The sequence below is a fragment of the Saccostrea echinata genome, unplaced genomic scaffold (assembly GCF_033153115.1).
Source record: "Saccostrea echinata isolate AGI-Se365-2 ecotype Australia unplaced genomic scaffold, CSIRO_AGI_Sech_v1 ptg000007l, whole genome shotgun sequence".
NCBI classification, from domain to species: Eukaryota; Metazoa; Mollusca; class Bivalvia; order Ostreida; family Ostreidae; genus Saccostrea; species Saccostrea echinata.
Window position 1 is genome coordinate 5,235,157 of NW_026889756.1, and position 25,428 is coordinate 5,260,584.

Below are 25,428 nucleotides of genomic sequence, written 5' to 3' on the forward strand. Positions count from 1 at the left end.
GCATATACTTTAAATAGCATGTGTGATTCATAAGGATTTAAAGTTTAAGAGTCAGGTCAGATTTATTTTCGTCATTTTTAATCTTACAATGAAGGCAGTGTTTGAAAATCCCGATCAGCCCTTCCTATGTTATTCTTAACAACACTACGCCGCATATTTTGAAACATAATAAATCTCGATATCGGAAGCTTGTTTTCTACAGTACTTAGAAAGTGCCACTTGAATAGTGTGTTTAACATGGAATACTGATAATTCTTCGATCGAGTGTACAAAAATTAAAAATTTTGGTAAGGTTGCATTTGAAAGTGTGGAAACATAATTTCTGTGAGAGAGAATAGGTTCCTAGTGCCACTTTTAATTTTACATGATTATTGTAACAAACAAAAATGAAGTATCCTAGGAGTAGTTTAACTTTTCACTATTTCAAGAATTCCAAGGCATATTTTTCTATTTAGACATCACATGATAACATCGTAGTGGTGTGCTTCTTTTAGCCTACATGTAAGACTCATTGACTACAACAAATAATAATAGGAAATGTTTTATCCGTGTCTTTTCTAATTTATCAATTTTATATATCATAAAAAGTGTAAATTTGCCGTATAATGTCCTCGGTGCTGCCTGAACATACCTGCATGACCAGTAACTTTTCATCCTTAATGTTGAGGTAGATTGATTGATTATATGTTAATTGTTTTACGTCCTATTCGAGAACTTTTCTCTCACATAGAGACTTCACCAAATACCGGTGAAGGGCTGTACTCGGCACTCGGCATTGAGCAGTGAGGGTTCTTTATCGTGCCAACGCCTACCGTGACAAGGCGCTTGGCGAAGGAACAGTCACTAGTTATGTTTACGTCTTAAGTTTTACGCGGCGCGGCGAACGAGAATCGATCCCGGTCCTCCGATCACGAAGAGAACGCCCTACCACTAGGCAACCGTGACCGGTTCTTAATGTTTAGAAAAAATATAATGACTTTAATCTAACCTTGCTACTAAAATTAGTTGGACAATTTCATTTCAACTGACATCTCCTGTTATTCCTAGTGATATTGTCTTCTTAAATGTGTTAAAATTTAAAATATAATAAATATCAAAATACACCCTAAAGTGGTAATGATGACTAAAGGGGTTAATATTCGGGCTTACCTTTACGTTGCCTGGTCTTGATGGTGTTTATTGCTGCCTTTATATTTTCAGCACTGTACTTTTTACCTTTTACAGCAGCTGAATTCTTAATTTTATTTTCTTTAGAATTGGGATCTGTACCAAGATATAAAAATTTATTACATGGTGTACACTATGTTTGCTCACTTACTATATATATATACTTCAAATGACACAGAAAATGAAATCACAGACCTACCTATGAATGTAGTATGAAAAAAAAAGTATTTCGTTCTACAAACACACTGTCTGGCTACTCTGACGTTCAATAACTGATTTTTTGCTGATTTCTGTAGTTGTTTTTGGCAAATACGAGACTCCTTTTCATTTCGATCCATTGTTTTCCCTACTTTCCATTTAAATCATAATTAGCCATATGTTGGTACGATATTTGGAATAAATTTGATCAGGTTTGGTATTTTTTATGCTATGATATTTATATAAACAATTACCTCCTTTGACTGGGAGTCTGTGCAGTGCTACGCGATCTAGACTGTCAGGGTAGCCAAGTCACAAAAGTAAGTTTAATGCTTATATTGCTTTTATTATTTGTCCTAAACTTTGTTTGATTTTATATCTATACATACGCAATGTATATGCAAATGTATTTTTTAATTTATTCTTACGTGTAAACATTTATAACCTTGTCCTGTTTGCTTAGGTATTTAAGTTGTTGCTTTTTATGCTGGTGAAATGAATTAATTTGGTGATGTTAATTGAACTTGATATATTTTTGAGATGTGAAACAAAGTATTTAAACAAGTTATTGTTAATATGTAGCTTCTTAGCATTAACAATAACTATCATTAAATGATCAAGAATTGGTCTAGACCCCTTCTCCTGAAGTGTGAGTTCACCTCAAAATGAAGTATTCGGGTTTTCCCCCTTGAACAATCATAGAATTGCTTACATTTTTTCGACCAATCAAATTGGGCGTTTTAAAGCATGTGTCGTTGTGAATGTGAACAAGACACAGGCTAGTACCGAAGAGACTTTTCTCTTGTATTAGTAAATAGTTCAGTATTTATTGTTTTATAATATTGTTTTCCATTTTACACAGTGGTTAAACTGTTGAAATGTAATTGTAATGTGTTGTTACAGTACCTATTATTATGGGTGTTTATTTTTGTTGGAGACAAGAACTAAAATCTGAAAGTATTTTAAAATTCCTGATTATTTAATAAAGCGATTATTGACATTTGAGTTCAGTCTACTCGTGACCATAAGGAGTTGGTCTTCGGCCTCAGTCAACCAATACCTGACGAGGTCCTTATAATCACGAGCAGACCTCATCAAAAGTCAATAGTTGTATAATGTAGACCTACTTTTGTTCAACAACCACTGTACAACATGCAATACATTCAATAGTAGAGGGCATGGTTTTTAAAGCTGTAAAATATGCACAGGGCAGAGTGTTTGTTTGCGTATTTACATTGTTCAGCATGTTCAAAACTATACATGTAATTTGATACCAAATATCTAACGCCATGATATACATTACTATAAAATAAACCAGGTTAAGATAAAAGAAAAGAAAAGTGGCAAATTATGTATGCAAATGTATGTTACCATTGAGTAAGCCATGCATATTTTGTGAATTTCAGAAACGTTGCACAAACATGTCATCCAATCTCTCTCTCTCTCTCTCTCTCTCTCAAAACAATTGTTTGAAAGGATTTCCGACATATTATGACATTTAAAAAAACGTGCAGATCCTCTAGCCATTCGAATCACATGAAAGTACAATTATAGTCACTTTCCTAAAAAATCAGAAAATATGAACTTTTGCAAATAGATTCTGTATTTACCATTTTTTGAGTTGGATATGTTCTCTGAAGACTTTGATTTTCTCAAACTCTCTGTGATGGGGCCTGAGACTTTGGTTTGTTGTTGTATTACAGAATGAGGAGGCTCGGGACTTTGTGTGTTGTCTATATTATTGTCTTCCAGCTCATTGATAACTTCAAGAATCTCTTGTGTAGATACTTTTTGCTTTTCTGCAAAGGGGTATTTTGATTTTAACTATATATGTATTTAATAAACATTTTCTTTTAAATTAAAATCCAATGTACTTAAAAAACAACAACAACAAAACGTGTGCACCTTTCGAGAGACGTTGTTTCAATGTGTTGACAGCTTTCATGATTTTTTCTTTGCTATACCCTAGCTCGGTCAGAGTTAGTCCAGCACGGGATTTCATTATCTTTTCTTCCTCTGCTTTCTTGTCATCGGTAGTCTCTAAAAGTTGAACAAAGATAAAGTATAAACAAAGCTCGTTGCAAAGCGTCAAGTAAGTCTGATTTCAAAGAAAATGCTTCATTTTTAACTACTGCCGGTTTATACCAGAAGGACTTCCTTTAGATTAGTTATATCGACGAAAGATTATATGCTTTTATTCATTTTTTAGAATCTCAATTTTAAATCTCTTTCGGTGTCGACCAAAAATGATACAAAAAGCTTATTAAATAACCCATTTAGAAGTTCTATATCCTCTGAAGCTATCGTGATTTTGCGTTTAAGAAAACATAATATATCAGAGATAACAGAATTCACCTCAACGGACGTTGTTTTCAAGTAAGGCAAAGTCCCACACTAGAGTAGTTATATATAGTGTGCATCCATATATGCAACAATTTTGATATGTTAGTGCTTGGAGTTACTTTGGATTGGACTGATATAAAAACGTTAAACTAGTCATTTATCAAGAAAATTTCACTCAAATCCACCATCTGAAGGAAGTTTGAAAATGTTCATTCAAAGAATAAATGCAGCTTAATGATAGGAATATCATTAAGCGTTGCAATTGCAACGCTTATTGCCATAAATTATTGCATTAAAAGTTGACATTCTCAACCGCTATTGCTAAATCGCCACTTAGTGATAGAATTACATCATAAAGGTACTTGTTTACTCGCTATATTTTAACAACAACGGGTCGCCGTAGTTATAAATGTCGTAAATTTAACAAGTTGTGTGAATGAATAGTTTTATATGTTAAAACTATATGTAAAGGTTACATATAACATATACTACTAATATTTGTGTCTTTGTTTTTTTTTTCTAATATTTATGATATATCGGAAATATACTGTTTACGACAAATGCCGTTTATAAGCGCGGTTAAATGTAAACAGTCGACTGTCATGTCACCGATGCACCCACTGAAAGAAACAAGGTTTTTTCAAAGAAAATCTTTCAGTACAGAAAAATTCTCACTCTCACAAATCGCTGGGCAGTTAGTAGGATTGGTTTAGATCATCATCCCAAGAAATCCCTTCCGTTTTTTTTCTTTGAGCTGAACTCAGTACAAGTGCTACTAACGCTAATCACCGATGATTCTAGACAATTGATAGCAGAATCTTAGAGAGGTGGATCTAAGAAAAAAATTACTTTTACAAATATTTTCTTCGGATGTCATTGATAATCATAGCATTCATTTCCTTTAATATGATCAAATATTTTGCTAACGTGTTCTTCTACTTTTTGTTGCATGTGAAATTTATTTTAATTTTGATTTAGAATAAATTAAATTAATCTTGGAATTAAGAGATTTTTTGAATGATAACCTTAAAATAGTTCTGAATCTAGGGAGAATCCATAGTGTGCTAGTCCCTCTCCGACACCGCGAGTTACCCTTTAGATATCACAGCGGTGATTGTCCAATCAAAATGAACTCAGTCAATTGTAGTTCAATACATTTAAAATCTTTTTTTTCTTTTGAGAATTTTTTTTATTTTCTTCCAGCCCATTTTTACAACTTTAGTACCTGTGCCTAGTAAATTTTATGTACTTTGTAAATAAAAAAGGGTTTTGACAGAAACTATTTTTCTTAGGGCATAGGAGGCTACTTCCTGAGGTGCACTCGAGATGTTTATATACAAATTGAAAACACGTGGATGATCAGCCTATTCCACCCGTATCATCCCAAGACCTATATTTATGGGGAAAAAAACCTGTGTTTTTAATTGGCACTACTTGCGTGCTCAATGAAATGGGGTAAAATTAGTAACCTATGACATACTTATACTTTCTAACATCAAATTAAGGGTTACAAATTCCAACATTAATTTCCTTTTTTTATTTTACTTTCTTTATTGTTTAGTCCTTTACTTTCTATAATTATATGTTTCATTTTAAATTCATTATTATTATCGAGCACGTAGGATATTGAAATCATGCCCCCAACTCCAACCCAACCCCCCAACCCCCCCCCCCCCCGAAAAAAAATTGAAAGGTCTCATATTCATCGCTTTGAAGCTTTAATTTTAAATCTGAAGAAGTTCTGGATCCTTCCCAGTACTACAAACATCATTTGTCTCGCATCACTCTAATGGGTAATATAAAGATTAGCGTTAATTGCACTTTGATTGAATTCAGTCTCAAGCTAAACCGGAGAAAATCCACAGAATTTCTTCCCATGAATTATGTTGTTAATCGATCAACCGAGGATGAAACTGGACATGATGACAACATACGTGTAATTGTTCCAGAACCGGCAGGTAGGGACGTTCCCGTCTCCATAAGTGACTCGGAAAATTCGAGATAATGCTTTAGAACATAAATTATTAGAAACTTTTTTCTATAAGTGTTTATTCATAAATCTAACGGCAAAAATATCATATCCTACATAAAGAGTTCGAGGAATATAAATAACCGAATCCATCAGCTGTTAATCAAGTAACCTGCACAACTGCTGAATCGTATTCACTTTTAATGCATAAATAAAGTATAGTTTAAAATGAGTTGAATTTGTAATAATTGCTTTGACTGCCATATATTTTTATTTCTTTTTATAGGATTATAAGAATGATTCAATATTTAATTTCATGATTGATCAGTGCATAATTGTTATTGATCATTTAACTCATTGCAAAGAACACTTTTTCTGAAGATATGACACCGCGTGGAGAGAAGGGTGGTTGAGTTAGCATGGTCTCTCAGGTTGTGAAGTTTGTGGCATTCTTCTCCATCTTTCTCATAGCATGGGAATATTAAATTGTGGATTGGGTTCTTTTCTAGAAGTCCAGTTCAAAACACAACATGTCAGCATGTAAATAAAATAGAAACTGGAAAACGCCGTGTAAAAGATATGGGATGCAAATACCAAGCTTGCCACAGGTACATACATGTATTTTGTATTGATTATTCAATAACAGTGCATGTATATTATGAAAGGACCAGATTAATTTCCTGTCATGAATGTATTTTAATTTTCATAAATACATCTGAATTATATATATTAGGAATGGTGCATACAAGCATGGGGCCTTCTCAGGTGAATGCACTTTTAACATCATTGAATATCCCCCCAATCAGTTCTAGGACACTGCAAAACAGACAAAATGAAACAGGAACAGTTATGGAGAAAATTGCAGTAGAAAGTACCAGAAGCAGCCTTCATGATGAAATTCAGGCAACTGTAGAGTATGTACATGCAGAAAAACACATCCATTGTAATAGGAAACTTTGGGTTTTGAATATTTAGGATACTAAAATATATGTGCTTTAAACGAAGTTCCAATGTGTCTTTTAGAATGTAAATGGATAGATGATTTCATTTAAAATTTTAATATCTCTACTCTCAAATATATGTATCCTTAACCTATTACATATGTATACATGTAAGCAGTAAATCATATCATTTTCAATTAAAGATTTTAGGATAGTCCCCAGTCTTCCTTAATATACACTACACAGTAGCCTATTATCATATAAAATGTACATTTTAAGAGATTTAACACAGTTAGGTAGGGAAAAACCAATTGCTTCATGTTTCTGATGGCTTTTCTGTGATTTTTAATGTGTGAAGGTACAGATAAGCTAAAAGTCAGTGTTGATGCTAGTTGGCAGAAACGAGGCAGTGGGCAATCCTTTGACAGCCTCTCTGGTATGTTGTTCATATTTTTTAGAGGAGTAAAATGCTTAACAAAGTTAAACTTCAATTGCTATTTAGATCATTTTGAATTATAATTTTTATACCTATTTTATACAATATTTATATATTTTATAACAAATATATTATATAACAAACATATTATTTATATATTTTATAAGAAATTCATTCCTTGCATGACTTTTTATTGGAAACAATATTTTTAGGTCATTGCTCAATGATTGGATCTCAGACAGGCAAAATCATTGATTATGAAATACGCAAGATTTGTGAGACTGCTGCAAGAAATGGAAAAGACCCCAAGGATCATGACTGCCGAAAAAACTGGGAAGGTATTTTATTTTATTCTCTAAGAGAGAGAGAGAGGAGAGGGAACTGACCCACTTTTCCTTTTCTCTCTATTATTCTCACTCTCAATAATAAGAAATCAGCATGCAAATGCTTAAAACTACTTAAAAAACTGCTAGAAAACACTTGTAAAACCAGATAGGGTCATTTACAAAAGCTCGCCAGTGATTTCAGAAAAGCACGCCTTTGCGCTAACAAACAACAACACATCAAGCTAACACAACTTCTCACAACATGCAATCACACTAACACAACATGTCGTCGCGCTAGTACAAAACACGCCATCGCTCTAATACAATCTGGAATCCTATGGAAAATCTTGATGAATTATGCAAGACATTTAACCTTTTCTACCAGCTTTTATACATTTGTTTAATGCCACAAGCAGTTTGATTTTGAATTTTTGAAACACTACAAATATTTTTTGCATTGAATTTTGTTATTAAAAATACATTAAAATGCATTTTATGAATGAATTCAGTTGTTACCTTTGTTATGCAATATAACATAACAGTACTTTGGGCAGGTTATAAAGCATGAAGCTGTTTATAAAAATGTGTAAACTGTCACAAGTTATATTTTACTTGTATAACATAGGTAGCTTTATTTATCAAATTACTTTTATTTGATAATCCCATGCTTGACTTTATTTGAGGAAATACTGAAAAATAACCCATTTAAAATGATCCCAGTTGTAGAGTTTATGTTGTTTAATATATAAACAGTTCTAGTAGCATATAAAATATTTTACTTACAAAGAGAATTTTATCTCAATTAAGCTTTACTGGTCTTCTTTTATATAGGAAGCTCTAATGATATGGGGGCTAAAATGGTTTCCAGAAAAGTGGAAGAAGGGGTGAACATATAACAAATGAGGTTGCGGATGAGGACACCGCTACCTTTTGCCATTTGAGAAACGTCCACAAAAACATTACAAAGATTAGTGATAAAAACCATATAAGGAAATTTTCTCTTCAAATTTGTATGGTTTACAATTAAAACATAGATCACTGAGTACTTAAGTTATTCGGTACTTGGTAAAATGTTTTAATAACATGATATCACAAAACAAAGGGAATCCAGTGGAGAGGGATGTAAGCACTAAGCAGACACCCTTTTGGAAATCACAGTGCTTGCAATGAATCTTGGTGTTCCCATATGAACAATCCGAAACAGAAATATGCTGCATTACCATATGGGAAACCACTCAAGGACAGCCATCTTCAAGAGTCCATTCAACTCATCTGCTCCAAATTGCTGAAGGACACTTCCAAACTTTCAAGGTTAGGAATTACACAAGCAAATGAAGCCTTCAACAATCTGTCTCCCTAAAAGCTCCAAAAAATCATCACTTTGGTGGATCTGCAAGCCTCAGTTGCAGAGTTGCAGCAAGTGTTGCAGAGAAAAATACAGGACAGACCTATCTGGTTGAGGTAAGTTGTATATAGTTATGCAGTTGAGTGATGACCATAACTTAACATTTCACAGATTGAATAGTAAGGACACCAGTGAGTCAGTGATATATTATTTATTGAGCTTTAACATTATAAAATCATACTTTTAATAGATGAACAGAAGAGTTGGTCTCTCTCCGGGAAAACACACCAGGCAATTCTGCTATCTGCGTATTTCTCGATGCAAAAACGAAGAATGCAAAGAGAAAAAGAATGCAACTAAAAGCCATGAAGTGAGATTTTTAAATTAAATTTATTATAAGTATTAGTCCACCTCCAGCCTCTTGGTGGGGCTTGATTGTGTCAGACTCCTCCGTCTGTCACATACCTAGAGCTTTACTATATCATACTTTTTGTAAGGTGGATATAATAATATTATTAAATGATGTCAAAAAAAAATTAGTTGTGCAATTCATGCATACTTATATTTACTTACTTTGCCCTGCTTGCTTAAGTTTTGAAAATGAGTTTCAAATAGTTCAGTTATTGATATTTAATAGTGTTGTCAACGAGTACCCGGTTAACCGTCGAATGATGCGAGTATCGGTTAGTAAATTTTTTTATTTTTAATGACCCCATTTTATTTACCGTTATTTAACGTTAGTCTCGACCTAGCGTTTTACAAATGCGATCGATTTGTTTTGATTAGTATTTCACACTTTATCTAATTGATGGCTTTGATTGCCAAGGTGTATACAAGAAGGCTTGATTTAATTATAATTACCTCACATAAACCTGTGCTAGTCTGCAGTACAAGATTAAAGATGCCGCCACATGCATCGAAATATTCTTAAAAGAATGGCTGAATTTAAATCCGTGAAGTGTAAATTATGTGAAATGGAATTAACGGGTGGGACAACTAATATGTTTAGGCACCTCAGACTGAAGTTTAACTGTGAAACCAGCGACATATAAAACGCAAAACAGCCAACGATTACGGGGTGTTCGAGAACAAATTTATTTAGAAGATATTGTGTATTCGTAATTATAAATAAAGTTCATGTGCAGTGCATTTGTGTTTTGTATATACTGATATATAAATGACAAGATAAATATAGAAACTGTAACGACATCACATACAATATACTCAGTATATAACAGCTGAGTATATATACCGCGAACAAGAATGTTTCGATGTCTAAAGAAAAATCATCCGAGTAACCAGTTGCTCGATCGGAAAAGTAAGCGAATAACCGGTTACTAAAAATCGTCCGATTTGACAATACTAATATTTAAAATTTTATTGTCTTTATAGATGCCAGACTAAATCATGTAAAGAGATAAGAGAGGGTCTTACATATCAGTCTGGAGATGGAATCTCTAATTCCAATACCGTAGTTGATGAAATTCCACCCATCTCAGTTTAGCACATTCTAGAAGTCCTGATGGAATTTATGATCTATTCACTGAGCAGTGTGACAACAAATCTGTCGTAGTTACGAAGTGCAAGAAAATTATTGATATTGTTACACAGTTTTTCATGTCTTCAAATGAAAGTTAAATGTCTATATGTGGAATCCCTGAAGTGTTGCATTCCTGTATTTTCCTAACAAACATTGAGATCATACGTACAAAATATATGAAAGGAGCTGATTATTTAGTTACATGTATGTTATATGAAACTTAATATGTTGCGGTGAAATGACCTATGTTAAGTCATGTAAGAAAAAAGTACGTAATTTTACTTTGTTCATGTAGTAATTCGATTTTAATTTATGGATCATTATATATATAATTCACATTGAAACGCATTGCGTAAGTGATGGATTAAACAGTTTTCAATGTAATACACTATCAGTTGGCAGATCATTTGTGTATGCCATTGTGCTACTGAATATAATAATTATTGAAGTTTTTCTAGCCTAGAGAAGTTCTTAAAGCTCTGGATATTTGAGAGAGAGAGAGAGAGAGTTAACTTGTTCCGGTCATTACTCGATGTCAAAGGACAAGATAAAGTAAGACCCCTTTTTGGCCCATGGTTTAGGATTTCTCTTAGCAATAGTCTATCATTTAACACATGTTGTCATCTCTGTTACAAAATGAGAACTATTTCCAGGTTATGGGATACATGAAAGTCCAAGGAAGGTCGGTCAAAAAATATGACAATTTCCAAATCTTCTCATTTTAAACTAAATTTTCATAAATTTTACAGCACATTTTTTTAAAGAACTTACAAAGCACAAGCTTTCCTGTCAACCAAATTTATATATTTCACTAATATCAGATGCGTTTTTTTTTTTTTTTTTTTTTTTTTTTTTTTTTGTATTAAAACCTCAGATAGGCAAGCTTATGTACTATGTTTCCCGAAGTGAAAAGAATCTCAAATATGACGACGTTACATATACATGAGATTGGAGGAAATTTGGAAAAAATGTCCTACTTTGGCACCGTCTTTTAGACTCCATGTATACGCTTTAAATCAAAATAAGTTGTTTTAAAACAAGCATCATTTAAAATTCTTAACTGCAAAGTATCACAATTTTAACTACTCGTATGTTTTAATTTTTTATCAAAATTGGCGTCACCATATCTTGTCCTTTGAAAAAGGATTGTGGAGAGGGACTCGATTGTATTTCAACGACATGGAGAAATATTTCTCTGGAACTTTTATTTTAAAATATTAAAATTGATTGATTGATTGATTGTTGGTTTTTTTACGTCCCGTTCGAGAATTTTTCACTCATATAGAGACGTCACCAAATACCGGTGAAGGGCTTCAAGTTTAGACTTTTACTCGGCACTCGGGGCCATTGAGCAGTGAGGGGTCTTTATCGGGATAACGCCTACCGTGACACGGGACCTCGGTTTTTAAGGTCTCATCCGAAGGACCCGCAACTTTCATTTCAAAGTGCCGAGCGCTTGGCGAAGGAACAGTTGCTACCTATTTTTTATCGACTTAGGTCAGTCGCGGCCGTGATTCGAAGATTCAGGGAGCGAGCGCTCAACCGACTGAGCTACCGTGAGGGAAAAATATTAAAATTAGTTTTATGATTGATTATAAGCATAGAATTTATAGTAATCAATCAGTTCACACAAAGCCTCGTAATATTTTTATACAATTAAATAGCGCCATGAAAAGTGCGGGTTAAAAATTTTCATGTCATGTGAGAAAGTACTTGAAATGAGATCAATGTAAATCGCAAGATGAAAGAATTTCACAAAAAACAACATCCAGACTCCACCACCACACCAGTACTTCTCAAATATTTCGATTAGAGGTTTTCAAGGAACACAGGTGTCCCCTGCCGTACCATCATTAAAGATGAAATAAATTTAGGAGTTGCCAGTTATCTATTTGCATTGAACAGCTTTAATCATAAAATATGACAATCAAATGGAAATATGACTCCTCCACCCTCAAAATTAAAATGAATAATGAAATCTAAATTATTAGAAATAATAATGTCTTACTTTATTCAAACGTGTTTAATTCGATTCATGACTAGAAAGATTTCAGTTTGCCTTTACTGCAATTATCAGTCTACAACGATCCATTTCGGTATATCTTCTGATTTCTTAAATTACAGTTTTTGTGGTAAATGTATATCACACAGTTTAAAATTACAATGTCTTAAGCTAAAAAATATGCTAATTATCGAAGCACTGCCTCTAAAAATTCAAAAGACATCAATTAAATAAATTTACCGACTGAAGTATTTATAAAAATATGTCAAAGGTCAGGGTCAAGAGACCGTGACGTTAACGCTGGTATTTTTCATAATATGTGTATCTTATGACAAACAGACAAACAGTGCACATGCTAAACATTAGTGACCTACCTAACAAATGTATAAATATACTGTATATCAGCTCCATTTTCTATTGAGAAATAGGTCAAAGAGTCAAGTTCAAATGTCAAAGTACATACAATGTGGGAGATGTTGTACTGAAAATTGATTCAGCTACAAAATTGGGTCAAAGTTCAAAATTAAAGTCTCCTTGGAAGGGTCCATATATCATAACTGAGCTCAAATCTCCTGTTTTATTTAATATCATTGATAAGAAAAACAGAGAAACTGTAATACACCATGATCGTATCAAACTCTGTAAAGATCTAGATCATCCCGGCTGGGTAAAAAGATTCAGGAATAATTTTTCAATCAAAGTGATGGGTCTTCGAAGCAGACTAATCGTCCTTCCCCAACTACAACATCTGAATCTGACGATGTGCTCACGGATGTTGTAAATCTTTTTAAGGCTAGGGATGATGCGTCTGATATTTTACAAAAGCCAAAGTACCAGCAAAATATCAATTCAATACTTCTTAAAGTTCTCGAAATATAAGGTATGACAGACAGCTAGACAGACAGACGCCGGGTAGTTTCCTAGGTGTCGTTCTGCTCTGCAAGCGACACAAAAAATTTTGGGTTTTAATACGAGAATATCAGTAAAATTAATGGGTTTTTTAAAAATTGATAAAATTATATTGTACATGTGTGAAGGTGTGAATATTAAACTCATTAATTTCAACACTATTTATGCCCTTTAAAATGTACTCATACAAAAGATACGTGTCGTTTGTTTGTTTGTCTGTGAATAGTGGATAACACACTGTAAACGTGGAAATTTCCGGGGGGGGGGGGGCAATTTGACCTAAATAATTAAAATAATTACCAACTAACTGATTAACTAACTAACTCATCACTAACTGGTGATTCATTTTTAGAGAAACATCTTTTATAATGCGACATGATACACACGCATATTGGATTCGCATATTTAGTAACACTCTTATATGAAACTCCTGCTGATGTCAGTATGAAATGTTTTACAGACGGACAAACACACATAAACTTTGTCTTCAGAGCGTGTAACAGGAAGGGAGAGAACATCATGTAGGTAGCATCGGGTGGGGGGGGGGGGGGGGGATTTCTATCATTAAGGATGCAACTGTAACGCTTAATGATGCCTAAGTTTGTATCATTAGCGGTCGATCATGTAGATATTTGCTTGACAATGTTTCATTATGCGTTGGGGCTGCACTGCATTTTTGACGCTGAATGATTTGATTCTGTCATTAAGCAGCGATTTAGCATTAGCGGTTGAGAATGTCAACTATTAATGCAATAATTTATGGCATGCAATTGCAACGCTTAATGATATTTCTATCATTAATCGGAGTTTTATCATTAGCGATTGCTACAGGACCGACAAAATAATATTTTATGTTTACCTAGAAAATTTCATATAAATTAAAAAATTATTAGAAATAGATATACGTGCTGACCAACTTTGGATGTACTTGTATTAATTATTGCTCAAAATAAATAAAATAGTGACTCACGAGCATTAATCCGAAGCTGTCGCCATTTCTGCAACAAAAACAAGAGGCCCATGCGCCACATCGCTCATCTGAGCACTTTAGTAAGAGAAATGCAGACATATGTTCAGTATTGAAAAGATAAACTATATGTGGTCCAACCCTACCCCGGGAGGGGTAGTGGGTCATCTATTACATGTAACCAAACTAGAATCTACACTACCTGAGGATGCTTACATATAGATATGATTAGTCATAGCTTTGCTGTTCTTAAGAAGATTTTTAAAGATTTTTCCTATATATTCTTGTATAAAACTTAAGTTTCCTAATGTTGCCTCCACCTAACCCCGGAGGCCATGATTTGAAATTTGCATCAACTGTATGAAATAAAGATTTCACTAAATTTTCATTTTTAAAAAATTTAACTTTTTCTTAAATATCTCCCCTTGAAAGTGGACGTGGCTTTTTGAACAAATTTAAATTCCTTTACGCAAGGATGCTTTGTGACAAGTTTGGTTGAAATTTGCTAAGTGGTTCTTGAGAAGAAGTCAAAATTGTGAAAAGTTCCTTTATATTCCTTTATATTCCAATGTTAAACTTTGGTCGTCCATCATGGCCCCGGGGTTCATGATTTGTACAAACATGAATTTACACTACCGGAGATTGTTTACATATGAATATGAATAATTTTGACTTCGTTGTTCTTGAGAAGATGATTTTTAAAGATTTTTTCTTACAGATTGATATGTAAAACTTAAATGCCATCTGTGGCCCCACCCTACCTCCGGACGTTATGATCTGAACAACTTTGATTCTACACTACCCTACCTAAGGAGGCTTCCTTATTAATATGACCAACCATGGATAAGCTATTCTTGAAAAAAGTTTTTTCATATATATTCCGATGAGAACTTTGATCGCCCATTGTTGCTCTGCTCTAGCCTCTGGGGTCATGATATGAATAAATTAGAATCTTTACTATGTAATAAAGCTTCCACATAATTTTCATCTTTTCTGGTTCGATGGCTATTGAGAAGAAAATTTTTTTCAAAGATGTCATTAATTTTTCACTAATTCTTAATTATTATCTCCCTTGGAAAGATTACGTGGCCCTTCATTTTAACAAACTTAACTTTCCTTCACCCAGGGATGCTTTGTGGCAAATTTGGTTGAAATTGACTCAGTGGTTCTTCAGAAGACGTCAAAAATTTGTTAAAAGTTTACAGACGACAGAGGGATACCCGTCACTCTTCGATCGGAAAATCTTAGGATCTAAAATCTTAATATTAAAAAGCTTTTAAAATTGGCATGTGTCTTATAATTTGACATTCTTTTTTTTCAAGAGTTTGTAAATACTTACCTCCTCTATAGCGTCTAAAAACTGTGACCCACGATGATCATTTACGAACCGACAATTAGGGGACCAGCGAGCGTGCTCCACCTGTTAATATTTAATGCAAATATAACAACGCGAAGGTAACACACAGAGAAATTATCCTGTTGAGAATATAATATATCGTAGTTCTATGTACAAAATAGAATGCTGTTCCCTTTCAGTTTCAATAATTCTTCAGTTATAATGCTTAATACCGTTGATAGTATTTAAAAAGTACATTATCAAAATGCATCTTAAAGAAACGTGTATATGATGACTCCGCTCAATTAGAATTTGTTTCTGTCCCTTCTTCATTTACATCTGATACAATGTAGCAATTTCATATAAGAAAAAAGGTAAAACTTTAATGAGATTGGAAAGTGCAATGGAAATCTCGAGGCGACTTAGAACAGAAATATATTGTTTAATGAAGATGTTCAATACATCAACACAAGAAACATCTTAAGCCAGTAAATACACTGTACTTGCATATTAGGTTTGTAAACTGTCGAGCAATACTTTAGAGCATTTTGGTATTAACCGGGTACAATGACGGGAAAACGAGTACAATAAACGATTCACTGCAACAGTTCTTGCATTAAAAAAAATGTTGACTTATTTATCAGGTAGTTTTCAGTTTCAAATATTTATTATCTTGCAAAGCATGAGTAGTATATGACTTACCCACGGGTCATCCTCGGCATCCCAGTTTCTTAACCCCACTCCACAGTCAAAACAGCGGGTAGAGTCCCCGTCACCAGCGTAGAAGAACCCCGCCAAAGCCAGATCACGAGGGGTCTGCGTCTTAGATGCCGGCCAATCAGTGAAGGAACCGATTCTGTCCTCTAAGTTGGAGTAAAATGGATACTTTAAACGGCAAAAGTCTGTCCAGCCGATATCTGTCTTTAATTCAAAATTGAGGGATTCTCGTGCAGTACTTGTGTTTGATTGTGTCCTCACGATTGATGGAACAGTATCCTTCTGGTGAAGGCTGTGTGTTTCAGGAGCTTTTCTGTCATAATCTGGGTGATTATTGCCTCTACGTGCATCGGGGGTTGATCCATGAGAGAGATTAATATTATCAGTTTCCTCCGACGAACGCCTTCTTACTTGGGTGTCAATTGAATTTCTACGAGAGGTAAATGTTGATGCTCTTGTGCGTGATAAATGAGATATATGCTTATTTTCATCAGTTATGTTCTCTTCTCTGTCAGATGATGGAATGGAAACAGGTATGGCATTGCATTCAGCTATTAAATGGGGTGTCTCCTCTTGGATAGGAACAACATCCGTCATCTGTATAATTACATTGTAAAAAAAAAAAGATCGATCACTAAATGTTTTTACAAATACACTTGACATACACTCAAACACACATCCTCTCACACCCACCCTCACACACACACCCATACAATACACACACACATCCTGCCACACACAACCTCATCCTCACACACACACACAGAGATCGAGAGAGAAAGAGAGAGAGAGAGATCAGTTCCCTCTTTAATTGAGAACTGGTTGAGTTGTGATATCTTGTGCTATTTAGATTAAAGGATGCATAATTATCATATACTTTGACATAGATTCAAAACTTTCCTCGAAAAGTTTTAACATTTTTTGTATATTTTTAGACACCGTCAAAGAAAGGAATTAAAGTATAAACAATAGAAATGATTTAAATAAAAATGATTTTCTAAAATCATACTGTGAAAATTCATAGGTAGGAAAAAATGTTTGTGTTTCATGGATCCATGTACCATGGTTCAGACCATGTATTTTCGGGATTTAGAAAATTTTGACTCATCTGCCTTAAGCTTGTCCATGAAAGTTTGTATCTATTTTTCAATACATGTATGTCATTATTCAAAATATCAATACATACTTGTTGCATGTTGTCATTTTCCATCAGGACATTTGAAACGGACCTATTTTCCGAGAAGTTGTAACTCTGTCTGTTATTCATTTCTTGATCTATAGAGAACATTCTACAAAAAAAATCAATGCTTCAAAACCTTGTCCAAAAATTATGAAGAGAATCATTGCTTTCTTCCATGCACAAGAATTTAAAATTTTATCTAAGTGTTACCATATTTGTTATCAGACAAATGAAGTAATGTTTTTATACTTACACACACTGATGATTATGAAACATTCCAGGGTTATCCCCACGTCTCCATCCATTATGCAGGGCCTGACAGAAGTAACACCTCGTCGTATCATTAATTCCAGTGCTATACCAGCCATTCCGAGCAAGTCTTGTGCTCAACATATTCCCAGGAAAATTGACAAATGTTCCGAATCTAAATGCGTAGCTTTGTTGGATAAAACATTGATCATCATTATCTGTGGGTTGTTGAATCCTTAAAAGTCTGGATAAAGGTTGTTGGTCAGTCTCATCTCTTTCGGAAGTCACTGGTAAGATAGCATTTTCTTCCTGGTTATATCTGCTGGATGGTATTGCAAAAACAAAGCAAGAGCCGCGTTGTATTTCACTTGTATACTGGTATTTGGATATCTTTTTTGGAGAATGTCGGGAAAAATCATAATTTATTAAAGACGTTTTATAACAACGTTTCCTTTTTGTTCTTTTTGTCATTTTCATACTATTCTTAGGGATATTTTGTTGTTGGCTGTCACTTTTAATGTTTATATGACTCATCTCTTCTCCTGAAAGTCGCACTAAAGCTAAAGGTAAAAATAATTGAATTTAATAACTTTCGGTATCCAAACGTGTAGAACAATAAATAGTTAATGACTTACATATCCAAATCATTATGTTTTATAAGTCCACACACAGGCATGAAAAGTATATATTTCTAACTTTGTTTCGTATATCCCCTCCTCAGAATTCGCTGTGGAAGTAACTTGTTTTCCTCGTCACAATCGAATTTCCCAAATATGTTCCGATAAATTTATTCTGTTTTACCAGTTTTTACATGTGAACAAATACAGTTACAAATTTGAATTCCATACAATGAATTATTTTTAATGTCAAATGTAAGGTATTAAATGTTTTTATACATTGTATTTGTTAAATATATGTTTGAAGAAATATGCTTCTATAAATGTGATATCACCCAATATTTTTTTATTGGTCGGGAGGAGGAGGATATGTCATTATGCTCAGTTTTAACTTACACCATTGTCGGAAACCCAGTCTTTCTTCTCTTGTCGCACAAGGGAAACAAGGCTGAAAGTTTCTCTCGACCCATTCATATGTGTAACCTAATATGCCCTCTTGAGGGCCAATGAAAATCGACGTTATCAAATACAGAGTAGACAAACAGTAATGGCGGCGATGGCGCCCATAGGAAAATCATATGTTGCGATGATTTGATATGTTTGTGGACTCTGCCGGCCTCAGCACTTGTAAAAACAATATTCCTTTAACCTAGTAAGTACCATTACGAATCGAGGATGTTGAGCATTATCCTCAAAAACATAAGCCATATCATAAACGAGTAGTACAAAAAAAAACAATGTACATTTTTCTGTAGTTGGAAAAAATGATTGTTTGATATACTTGTCAATTTTTATAATAAATAAAAATGTCAATAAAAAGCAACATTTACATGCTTCTAATAAACAGTTTTAAAATATTAAGGAGGTAGTAAACAGAGAGGAAGGTGATAGCAGGTTGACATGGCCATTAACCATGTTAACTCAATTTGTTTATTTAGACTTCCAAGTGATATTAAAGTAATCAACTAACTAATATATGCTTTGAGAAAGCCAAATCTATTCAATTGTGAATTTCACTGTTCACTGCAGGGGATGCTCCCTTCTCTGTGACACCTGTTCCCACTTCTAAATTTTGAGGTCCGTGTTTGCTTTGCTCCAAATTTGCATCGTTTCATTGGACTTTCGAGATTGAATACTGTTCGCTATCTTCATATTTCATGCATAATGGAAAGTAGAGATGAGACGATCAAAACCGAGATCGGGTTGTCGTCGTTAATACTAGCATTATAGACGTGTGAAAACTCTTGCAGCAAATACTTTTCCCTCCTCCAGTCTTGATAGGATTTTAGAGAAACATGAAATTTGGAGCAGAGCAAACATGGAACTCAAAATTTAGAGGTGGGATCAGGTGCTATGGAGGAGTGAGCATCCCCTGTCGACCGGTCACACCCGCTGTGTATCCTTGTCATGATCAAAAGAAAAAACGGAAAAATCCGTGGACAGATCAGTGTATAAATAATGGCCTAACAATAAGTATGAAAAAAGTCAGTCAGCATTTGACTTAATGATGAATTGTATTTGCTAACAAGGTCATTGTATCGACCATAGAACTTGCCAAATGATGACTTCAAACGAGACTGTTGATATCCTTGTTTCATCAACTTGTTTGTCAATAGATTGTCGCGTTTTAGGAATTGTTCTTAAGTAGAACATGCTCTTGCGTATCGAATCAACTGAAAGACATAAACCTCATTTGCAGGTGATAAGGGTATATTGCTACATAAGCAAGGGAAGTTGACGATTGAAAAGTAAAAGTCATCACGTTTATCGTAAAGCTTTATTGTTAGGTTACCATTAACGTCTTTTTCAAGTAAAATATACAAATATGAAACAGATGCAAATGAAACCCTTGATGGAAAAAGTTCCACCCACCCAATGTATTTCTTTGCAAAACATGTAGAGGAAATATATTATCTTTTAGGGCAATTAGGGTGTAACTCTCATTCTTCAGATGTCTTTTTCATACAGTCTTTATGAATATAAATAATGTATTTTAATGAGATTGTGATTTTTTTTATGTGATTTGAAATGTACACTCCAGGATGGTGGCTGAAGCTCTGACATCTCCATGTAAACACCTAAATGCCAAGTCTGGACTTCAAAAACAGATTCTGAAAGTTTAACCAGCATTATGGTAACACTCTTTAAAAAGAAATCAGATTTTCTGATCCCATTGCTTTTAGACTTGCAATTACATATATCATGTAATGATGTGCATTATATTTCAATCGCTAGAGGAGAAAATGTTAAATGTTACATGTATCAGTAAAATAAGTAATTTTTTTTACCTCAAGGACAAAAAGTATACACTTCGAACAGACACAAAAACATATAGGTCCATGCCAAGCTATGAAAGATTTATACTGAGGGTAAGTTCTATTATTATTATATAGAATTTAATTGTCAGACATATGGTTATGTCTAAAATTTTACTGTTGTATTTACATAAGTGATAAGCAATATTTTGCACCTGAGCTGATTTACACATAATCACAATTTTTTTTTAACTAATTAGGTAACCTGAATCAGTCATGACCTATTGCTATCTGTTTTTAGCTCACCTGAGCTGAAAGCTCAAGTGAGCTTTTCTGATCACATTTTGTCTGTAGTCTGTCTGTAAACTTTTCACATTTTCGACTTCTTCTCCAGAACCACTGACCCTATTTCAACCAAACTAGCCAAGAACCATCCTTGGGTAAAGAGGATTCAAGTTTGTTCAAATAAAGGGCCACACCCTCATTAAAGGGGAGATAATAAAGAAATAGTGAAAATTTAGTGGGATGTTTTAAAAATCTTCTTCTCAAGAACCACTGGGCCAAAAAAAGTTGAAACTTATAGGAAACCTTGTATGTCAAAGTGTAAATTCAAATTTGTTTAAATCATGAGCTCCGAGGGTAGGTTGGGGCCACAATGAGGGGTCAAAGTTTTACATAGGAATATATAAGAAAAAATCTTTAAAAATCTTCTTCTCATGCAAGGACAGCAGAGCCTTGTTTAGTCATATTGATAAAGAAGCATCATCAGGTAGTGTAGATTCAAGTTTGTTCAAATCATGACCTCCAGGGGTAGGGAGGGGCCACAATGGGGGATCAATATTTTACATAGGAATACATAGGAAAAAACTTTAAAATTCTTCTTCTCAAGAATAGCAAAGCCATGAATAGTCATTTTGAAATGGAAGCATCCTCAGGTTGTGTATATTCAAGTTTGTTCAAATCATGATCCCCTGGGGGTAAGGTTGGACCATAATGGGGGATCAAAGTTTTACATAAGAATATATGGGAAAAAATTTTCTTCTCAAGAACAGAAAAGCCATAAGGCCTAAGGAATGGAGCTAAAACCATCAAAATTAATGCAAAATTAATGCAATTTCTTTAAACCTGGACATCAAGCAAACTGTTAGCATGATTGTAATGAGCATTGAGTCTTCTACTAAAATTGTGAAATTCATGGCCCCAGGGTAATTTAAGTGATTCAGGTGTTAGGGCAGGGCTTCATTGATCATATAGTTTTATTATGTATCAATCGATTCATTGAAAATCTATATAATGCTCCTCCTGAGTTTAAGGCAAACAAACAAAGTTCATACCTATGATGAACAAGTTTTATATTTTCTGAGTTCACTCGCAATACTTCAATTTTAAATTTGTCAAGTAGAGAATTATAAGGTAGATACTTGAGGATTCTGAAAAGTTTAGTTTAAATGACCAAGGTTATTAATACTATAATAAACTGTAGTTGTTCGACTCTATATTTTAGTTCTGTAGGGAATCAACAAGGAGTCATAATTATGTGGAAAATAATATTGATTAAAAAATTGTGTTTTTCCGTATGCAAAATCATTTAATATTTTCTTTTTCTTTACAGATAAAAGGGAATTGCAGAAGAATAGATTGATGTTAAAAACAATTCAACATTAAATTTGGCTTAGATTTGAATATGTCTTTTGTTGTGATTGCCTTAAGAGCAAGAAGGATCAGGAAATTTGAGGTGAAGGATATCCAGATATGTACCTTCAAAATGGGGATCAATCAACAGATGAAAAGAAAATAAGCCTTTGAAGAAAATTATGTCAAATGCATGAATTGAATCATTTTTGTTTCACTTGTGAAAAAAAATGTTTAATGTATGGTATTTATACATTTATCATATGAGCACTTCATTTAACAAACACGTTAAACGCATGTTTCTCAAAACATGCGTTACACACACATTGCACACATGTTATTCATACGTAAACCGTATGAATAACGTACGTGTGCAACGTGTGTGTAACGTATGGTAGTCAATACGTATGTTTAACGTACGTGTCACGCATGATATTCATACGTGTGAAAACATACGTTTAACGTACTTGGTGCTTTTTTCATGTGATACGTACGTGAAGTCACATACGTATCACATACGTTTAACGTACGTGATACGTATGTGGCACATTTTGCTGTGTAAAATATCTAAATATGAAAGAGATGTGCCAGAATCTGTGGTATCTTTTATTTCAAGCTCACTGGGATATATCGAGTCGACATATGAATGAAATTAACTATTGTTAATTGATAATACATCTCTTTTCTTCCCAAGCGCTGCCAAGGACACACTTTGAATGCTTTTTAGCTTGTTTATTTGTAGGGTGTTTTTTTTTTCATTTCACCCCAAACGTCCCAATATTGTTAGAAAACACCTACCAGAACAATAGATTGCAACGTTGCTTCTTACTGGGTAATGTATAGTTATATGCATCCCAATACGGAATCGTCATGTAATCAATGAAAATGTGGTATTTATAAGAGCGAAAATGACAGCCTTGTGTCCCATAGGCGGTAAGAGAAGTGAGACCAATTTGGGTTTCCGACGATGAACTTACACGCAATATTAATTCTTCTACATTCACAAATACAGAAAATTGGCTCACTGTCCCCAGAAAAAATTGTGACCGACGAGAGAATTAATACGGTATAGATTAATTTTGCTTATTCATAGATTAAATCAATGCTCTGTTAGTATGTGTTTGAAATACAACCTGTTACTTACCTCGGTATATGCGATATAGTTGCAACATGATGAAAATCTGCAGAACAAACTGGCTGTGGAAAAATATTTCATTTACACTATTTAGAAGTTTTGTCTGACTACATGTTAATTATAATATACAGTACATTTTTTTTAAGTAAAGGTCAGATACTCGTTTGGCCCTGTCCAAGAAATGCTTGTGTAGTGGTATTCTTTAATTAATTTTATTGCTGGGAATTCTGTGTCGTTGTTTTTCCTTTTAAAGGAACTTATTTTTAATAGCAAATATCTGCCCTGAAAATCAAACTTCGATGGGAAATCTTGTTGTAAGACAGGTTGATATATATACATGTATATATACATTTAACATATACAGCCATTGTGACGTCAAAATTTCACTAAATTTGAAAGTTAATAGTGCATTCTTCGCCGATAAATTAACTGAAAAATGCTAGGAATTCCTCTTTTGATATAAAATGTAGAATGATTATATCAATAAAATATGTGAAAAAGGTTACTAAGCGAATTTGAGTTTTATAACCACTAAAATAAAAACTAAATAAAATGTGTTCATTTTTCTCTCTTAAAAATAAAATAACGGAAAAGCTCAATAGTTTTAGACGTCAAAGGACAGAAATGCAAACATTTTCCCCCAAGAAATAATGTATTTTATTAATTCAGATTAGTTTTACACAATATATATATAATGCACATTTCAAGGTATTTTGAAAATTTAATTCTATGGAGGTATGGATATACATTCACAGTATATATTTTTGGGGTAATATTTGTATATTTAGCGGTATAATTTAATCATATATTCTTACCTTAGCATTGCTACAAGCAATATGAAATAATCCATCTTCTTTCAATTCTGTTTTCCTGATTAAAAAATAGACAACAGACAATAAATACATGTAATATATTTTTACTCTAGCATTCTTTACATTTGTTAAAATGTTTCAAAGAATCCTTAAATCAAAAGAACAAACTATCATTTCTTGAGATTATATATGACTGACAGAAATTTCCTCCTAAACTAAAGCTAATGCTTAAGTTAAACTATAAAATCAGGCCTATAGAAACGGAGATGTACTCTCAGCTCAACCTTGAAATGAACAAACCTTGATATAAATCCAAGATTAAAAAGTTATTACGTGAGAAGATTGAAACAGCTGACACAACTAGAAAGTATCTCCGTCTGAAGAACTTTGCAATCGGTTGGCGTTTTTATAACGCATCTCTACATTTCAATTTCTAAATGTTTAGGTCTATGAAGCACATCTGAAATCACTCTTACAAAAAATGCGATAGTAAAATAGTTTACTATAGTAAACTGTAGTTAATTATAGTTTACTATAGTTAACTATAGTGAATCAAAGTTTCAAAGTTTTCACTATAGTAAATCAAAGTTCAAAAGTTTTCACTATAGTAAATCAAAGTTTCAAAGTTTTCACTATAGTAATTATAGTAATTCAAAGTTTCAAAGTTTCAGAAAAGTAAATCAAAGTTTCAAAATTTTAAACTATAATTTATCAACTTGTTACACTATTTTAATAATTTATTGCTTATTTTGCCGTTTTTCTGTGGAGGTAGGTTGATGGTTGTTGTATATCTTAATTTAAACTTACAAATAAGCTAATTCAGAGAAACGCTGTCCCCCGCTCAAGGAAAAAGAGTATGTGGGAATCTAGGGGAGGGTAAGGGGGCACTTTAAGAAAGGCGGCCGGGGCCATAGGGAGTAATGGTATTAAATTTTATTGCAAAAAGCTCAAAAGCTTCTTGAGATATCGCCCGGAAATGAAAGTTTTACACACATACACAGAATGTTTGAATTTACGACCTTGACTTTCGACCTTTTCATCTCTAAATATAAGCGGTCTTCCTTGGGCCAAAGGCAGTTGTGGTATAAAATTTTACTGCAAAAGTTCAAAGGCTTCTCGAGATATCGCGCGGAAACGAAAATGTTAAAACAGACAGAATTTATTAATTTTTTACCTTGATCTTTGACTTTTTGACCTCAAAATCAATAGGATTCTTATTTAGGCCATAAGAATTTTTTTTGTAAAATTTCATTTCAAAAGCTCAAAGGCTTCTCGTGATATCGCGCGGAAACGAAAATGTTACAGACAGACAGAAATACAGACGGACGGAGGACAGAGAGACGGACGGAAGA

The 25,428-nt window shown here is 33.6% G+C and overlaps 1 protein-coding gene and 1 long non-coding RNA gene across 2 annotated transcripts; one reads left to right on the top strand and one right to left on the bottom strand.

Annotated features, from left to right (window-relative positions):
* Positions 1 to 495: 495 nt before the first annotated feature.
* LOC133180677 (inhibitor of apoptosis protein-like) lies at positions 496 to 17,769 on the bottom strand. Its single transcript, XM_061315144.1, has 9 exons — positions 17,630 to 17,769; positions 17,383 to 17,485; positions 16,182 to 16,793; positions 15,483 to 15,563; positions 14,147 to 14,174; positions 3,271 to 3,405; positions 2,976 to 3,164; positions 1,150 to 1,263; positions 496 to 515 (listed from the first exon to the last, which is right to left on the bottom strand). The coding sequence occupies exons 1-9, from the start codon at positions 17,767 to 17,769 to the stop codon at positions 496 to 498; spliced, it is 1,422 nt and encodes a 473-aa protein (XP_061171128.1).
* A 1,044-nt stretch (positions 17,770 to 18,813) lies between these two features.
* Positions 18,814 to 22,180, top strand: LOC133180767 (uncharacterized). The gene is made up of 4 exons (XR_009720372.1): positions 18,814 to 18,894; positions 20,284 to 20,376; positions 20,537 to 20,611; positions 22,110 to 22,180. It is a non-coding gene; the product is annotated as an uncharacterized LOC133180767 (long non-coding RNA).
* Positions 22,181 to 25,428: the final 3,248 nt, after the last annotated feature.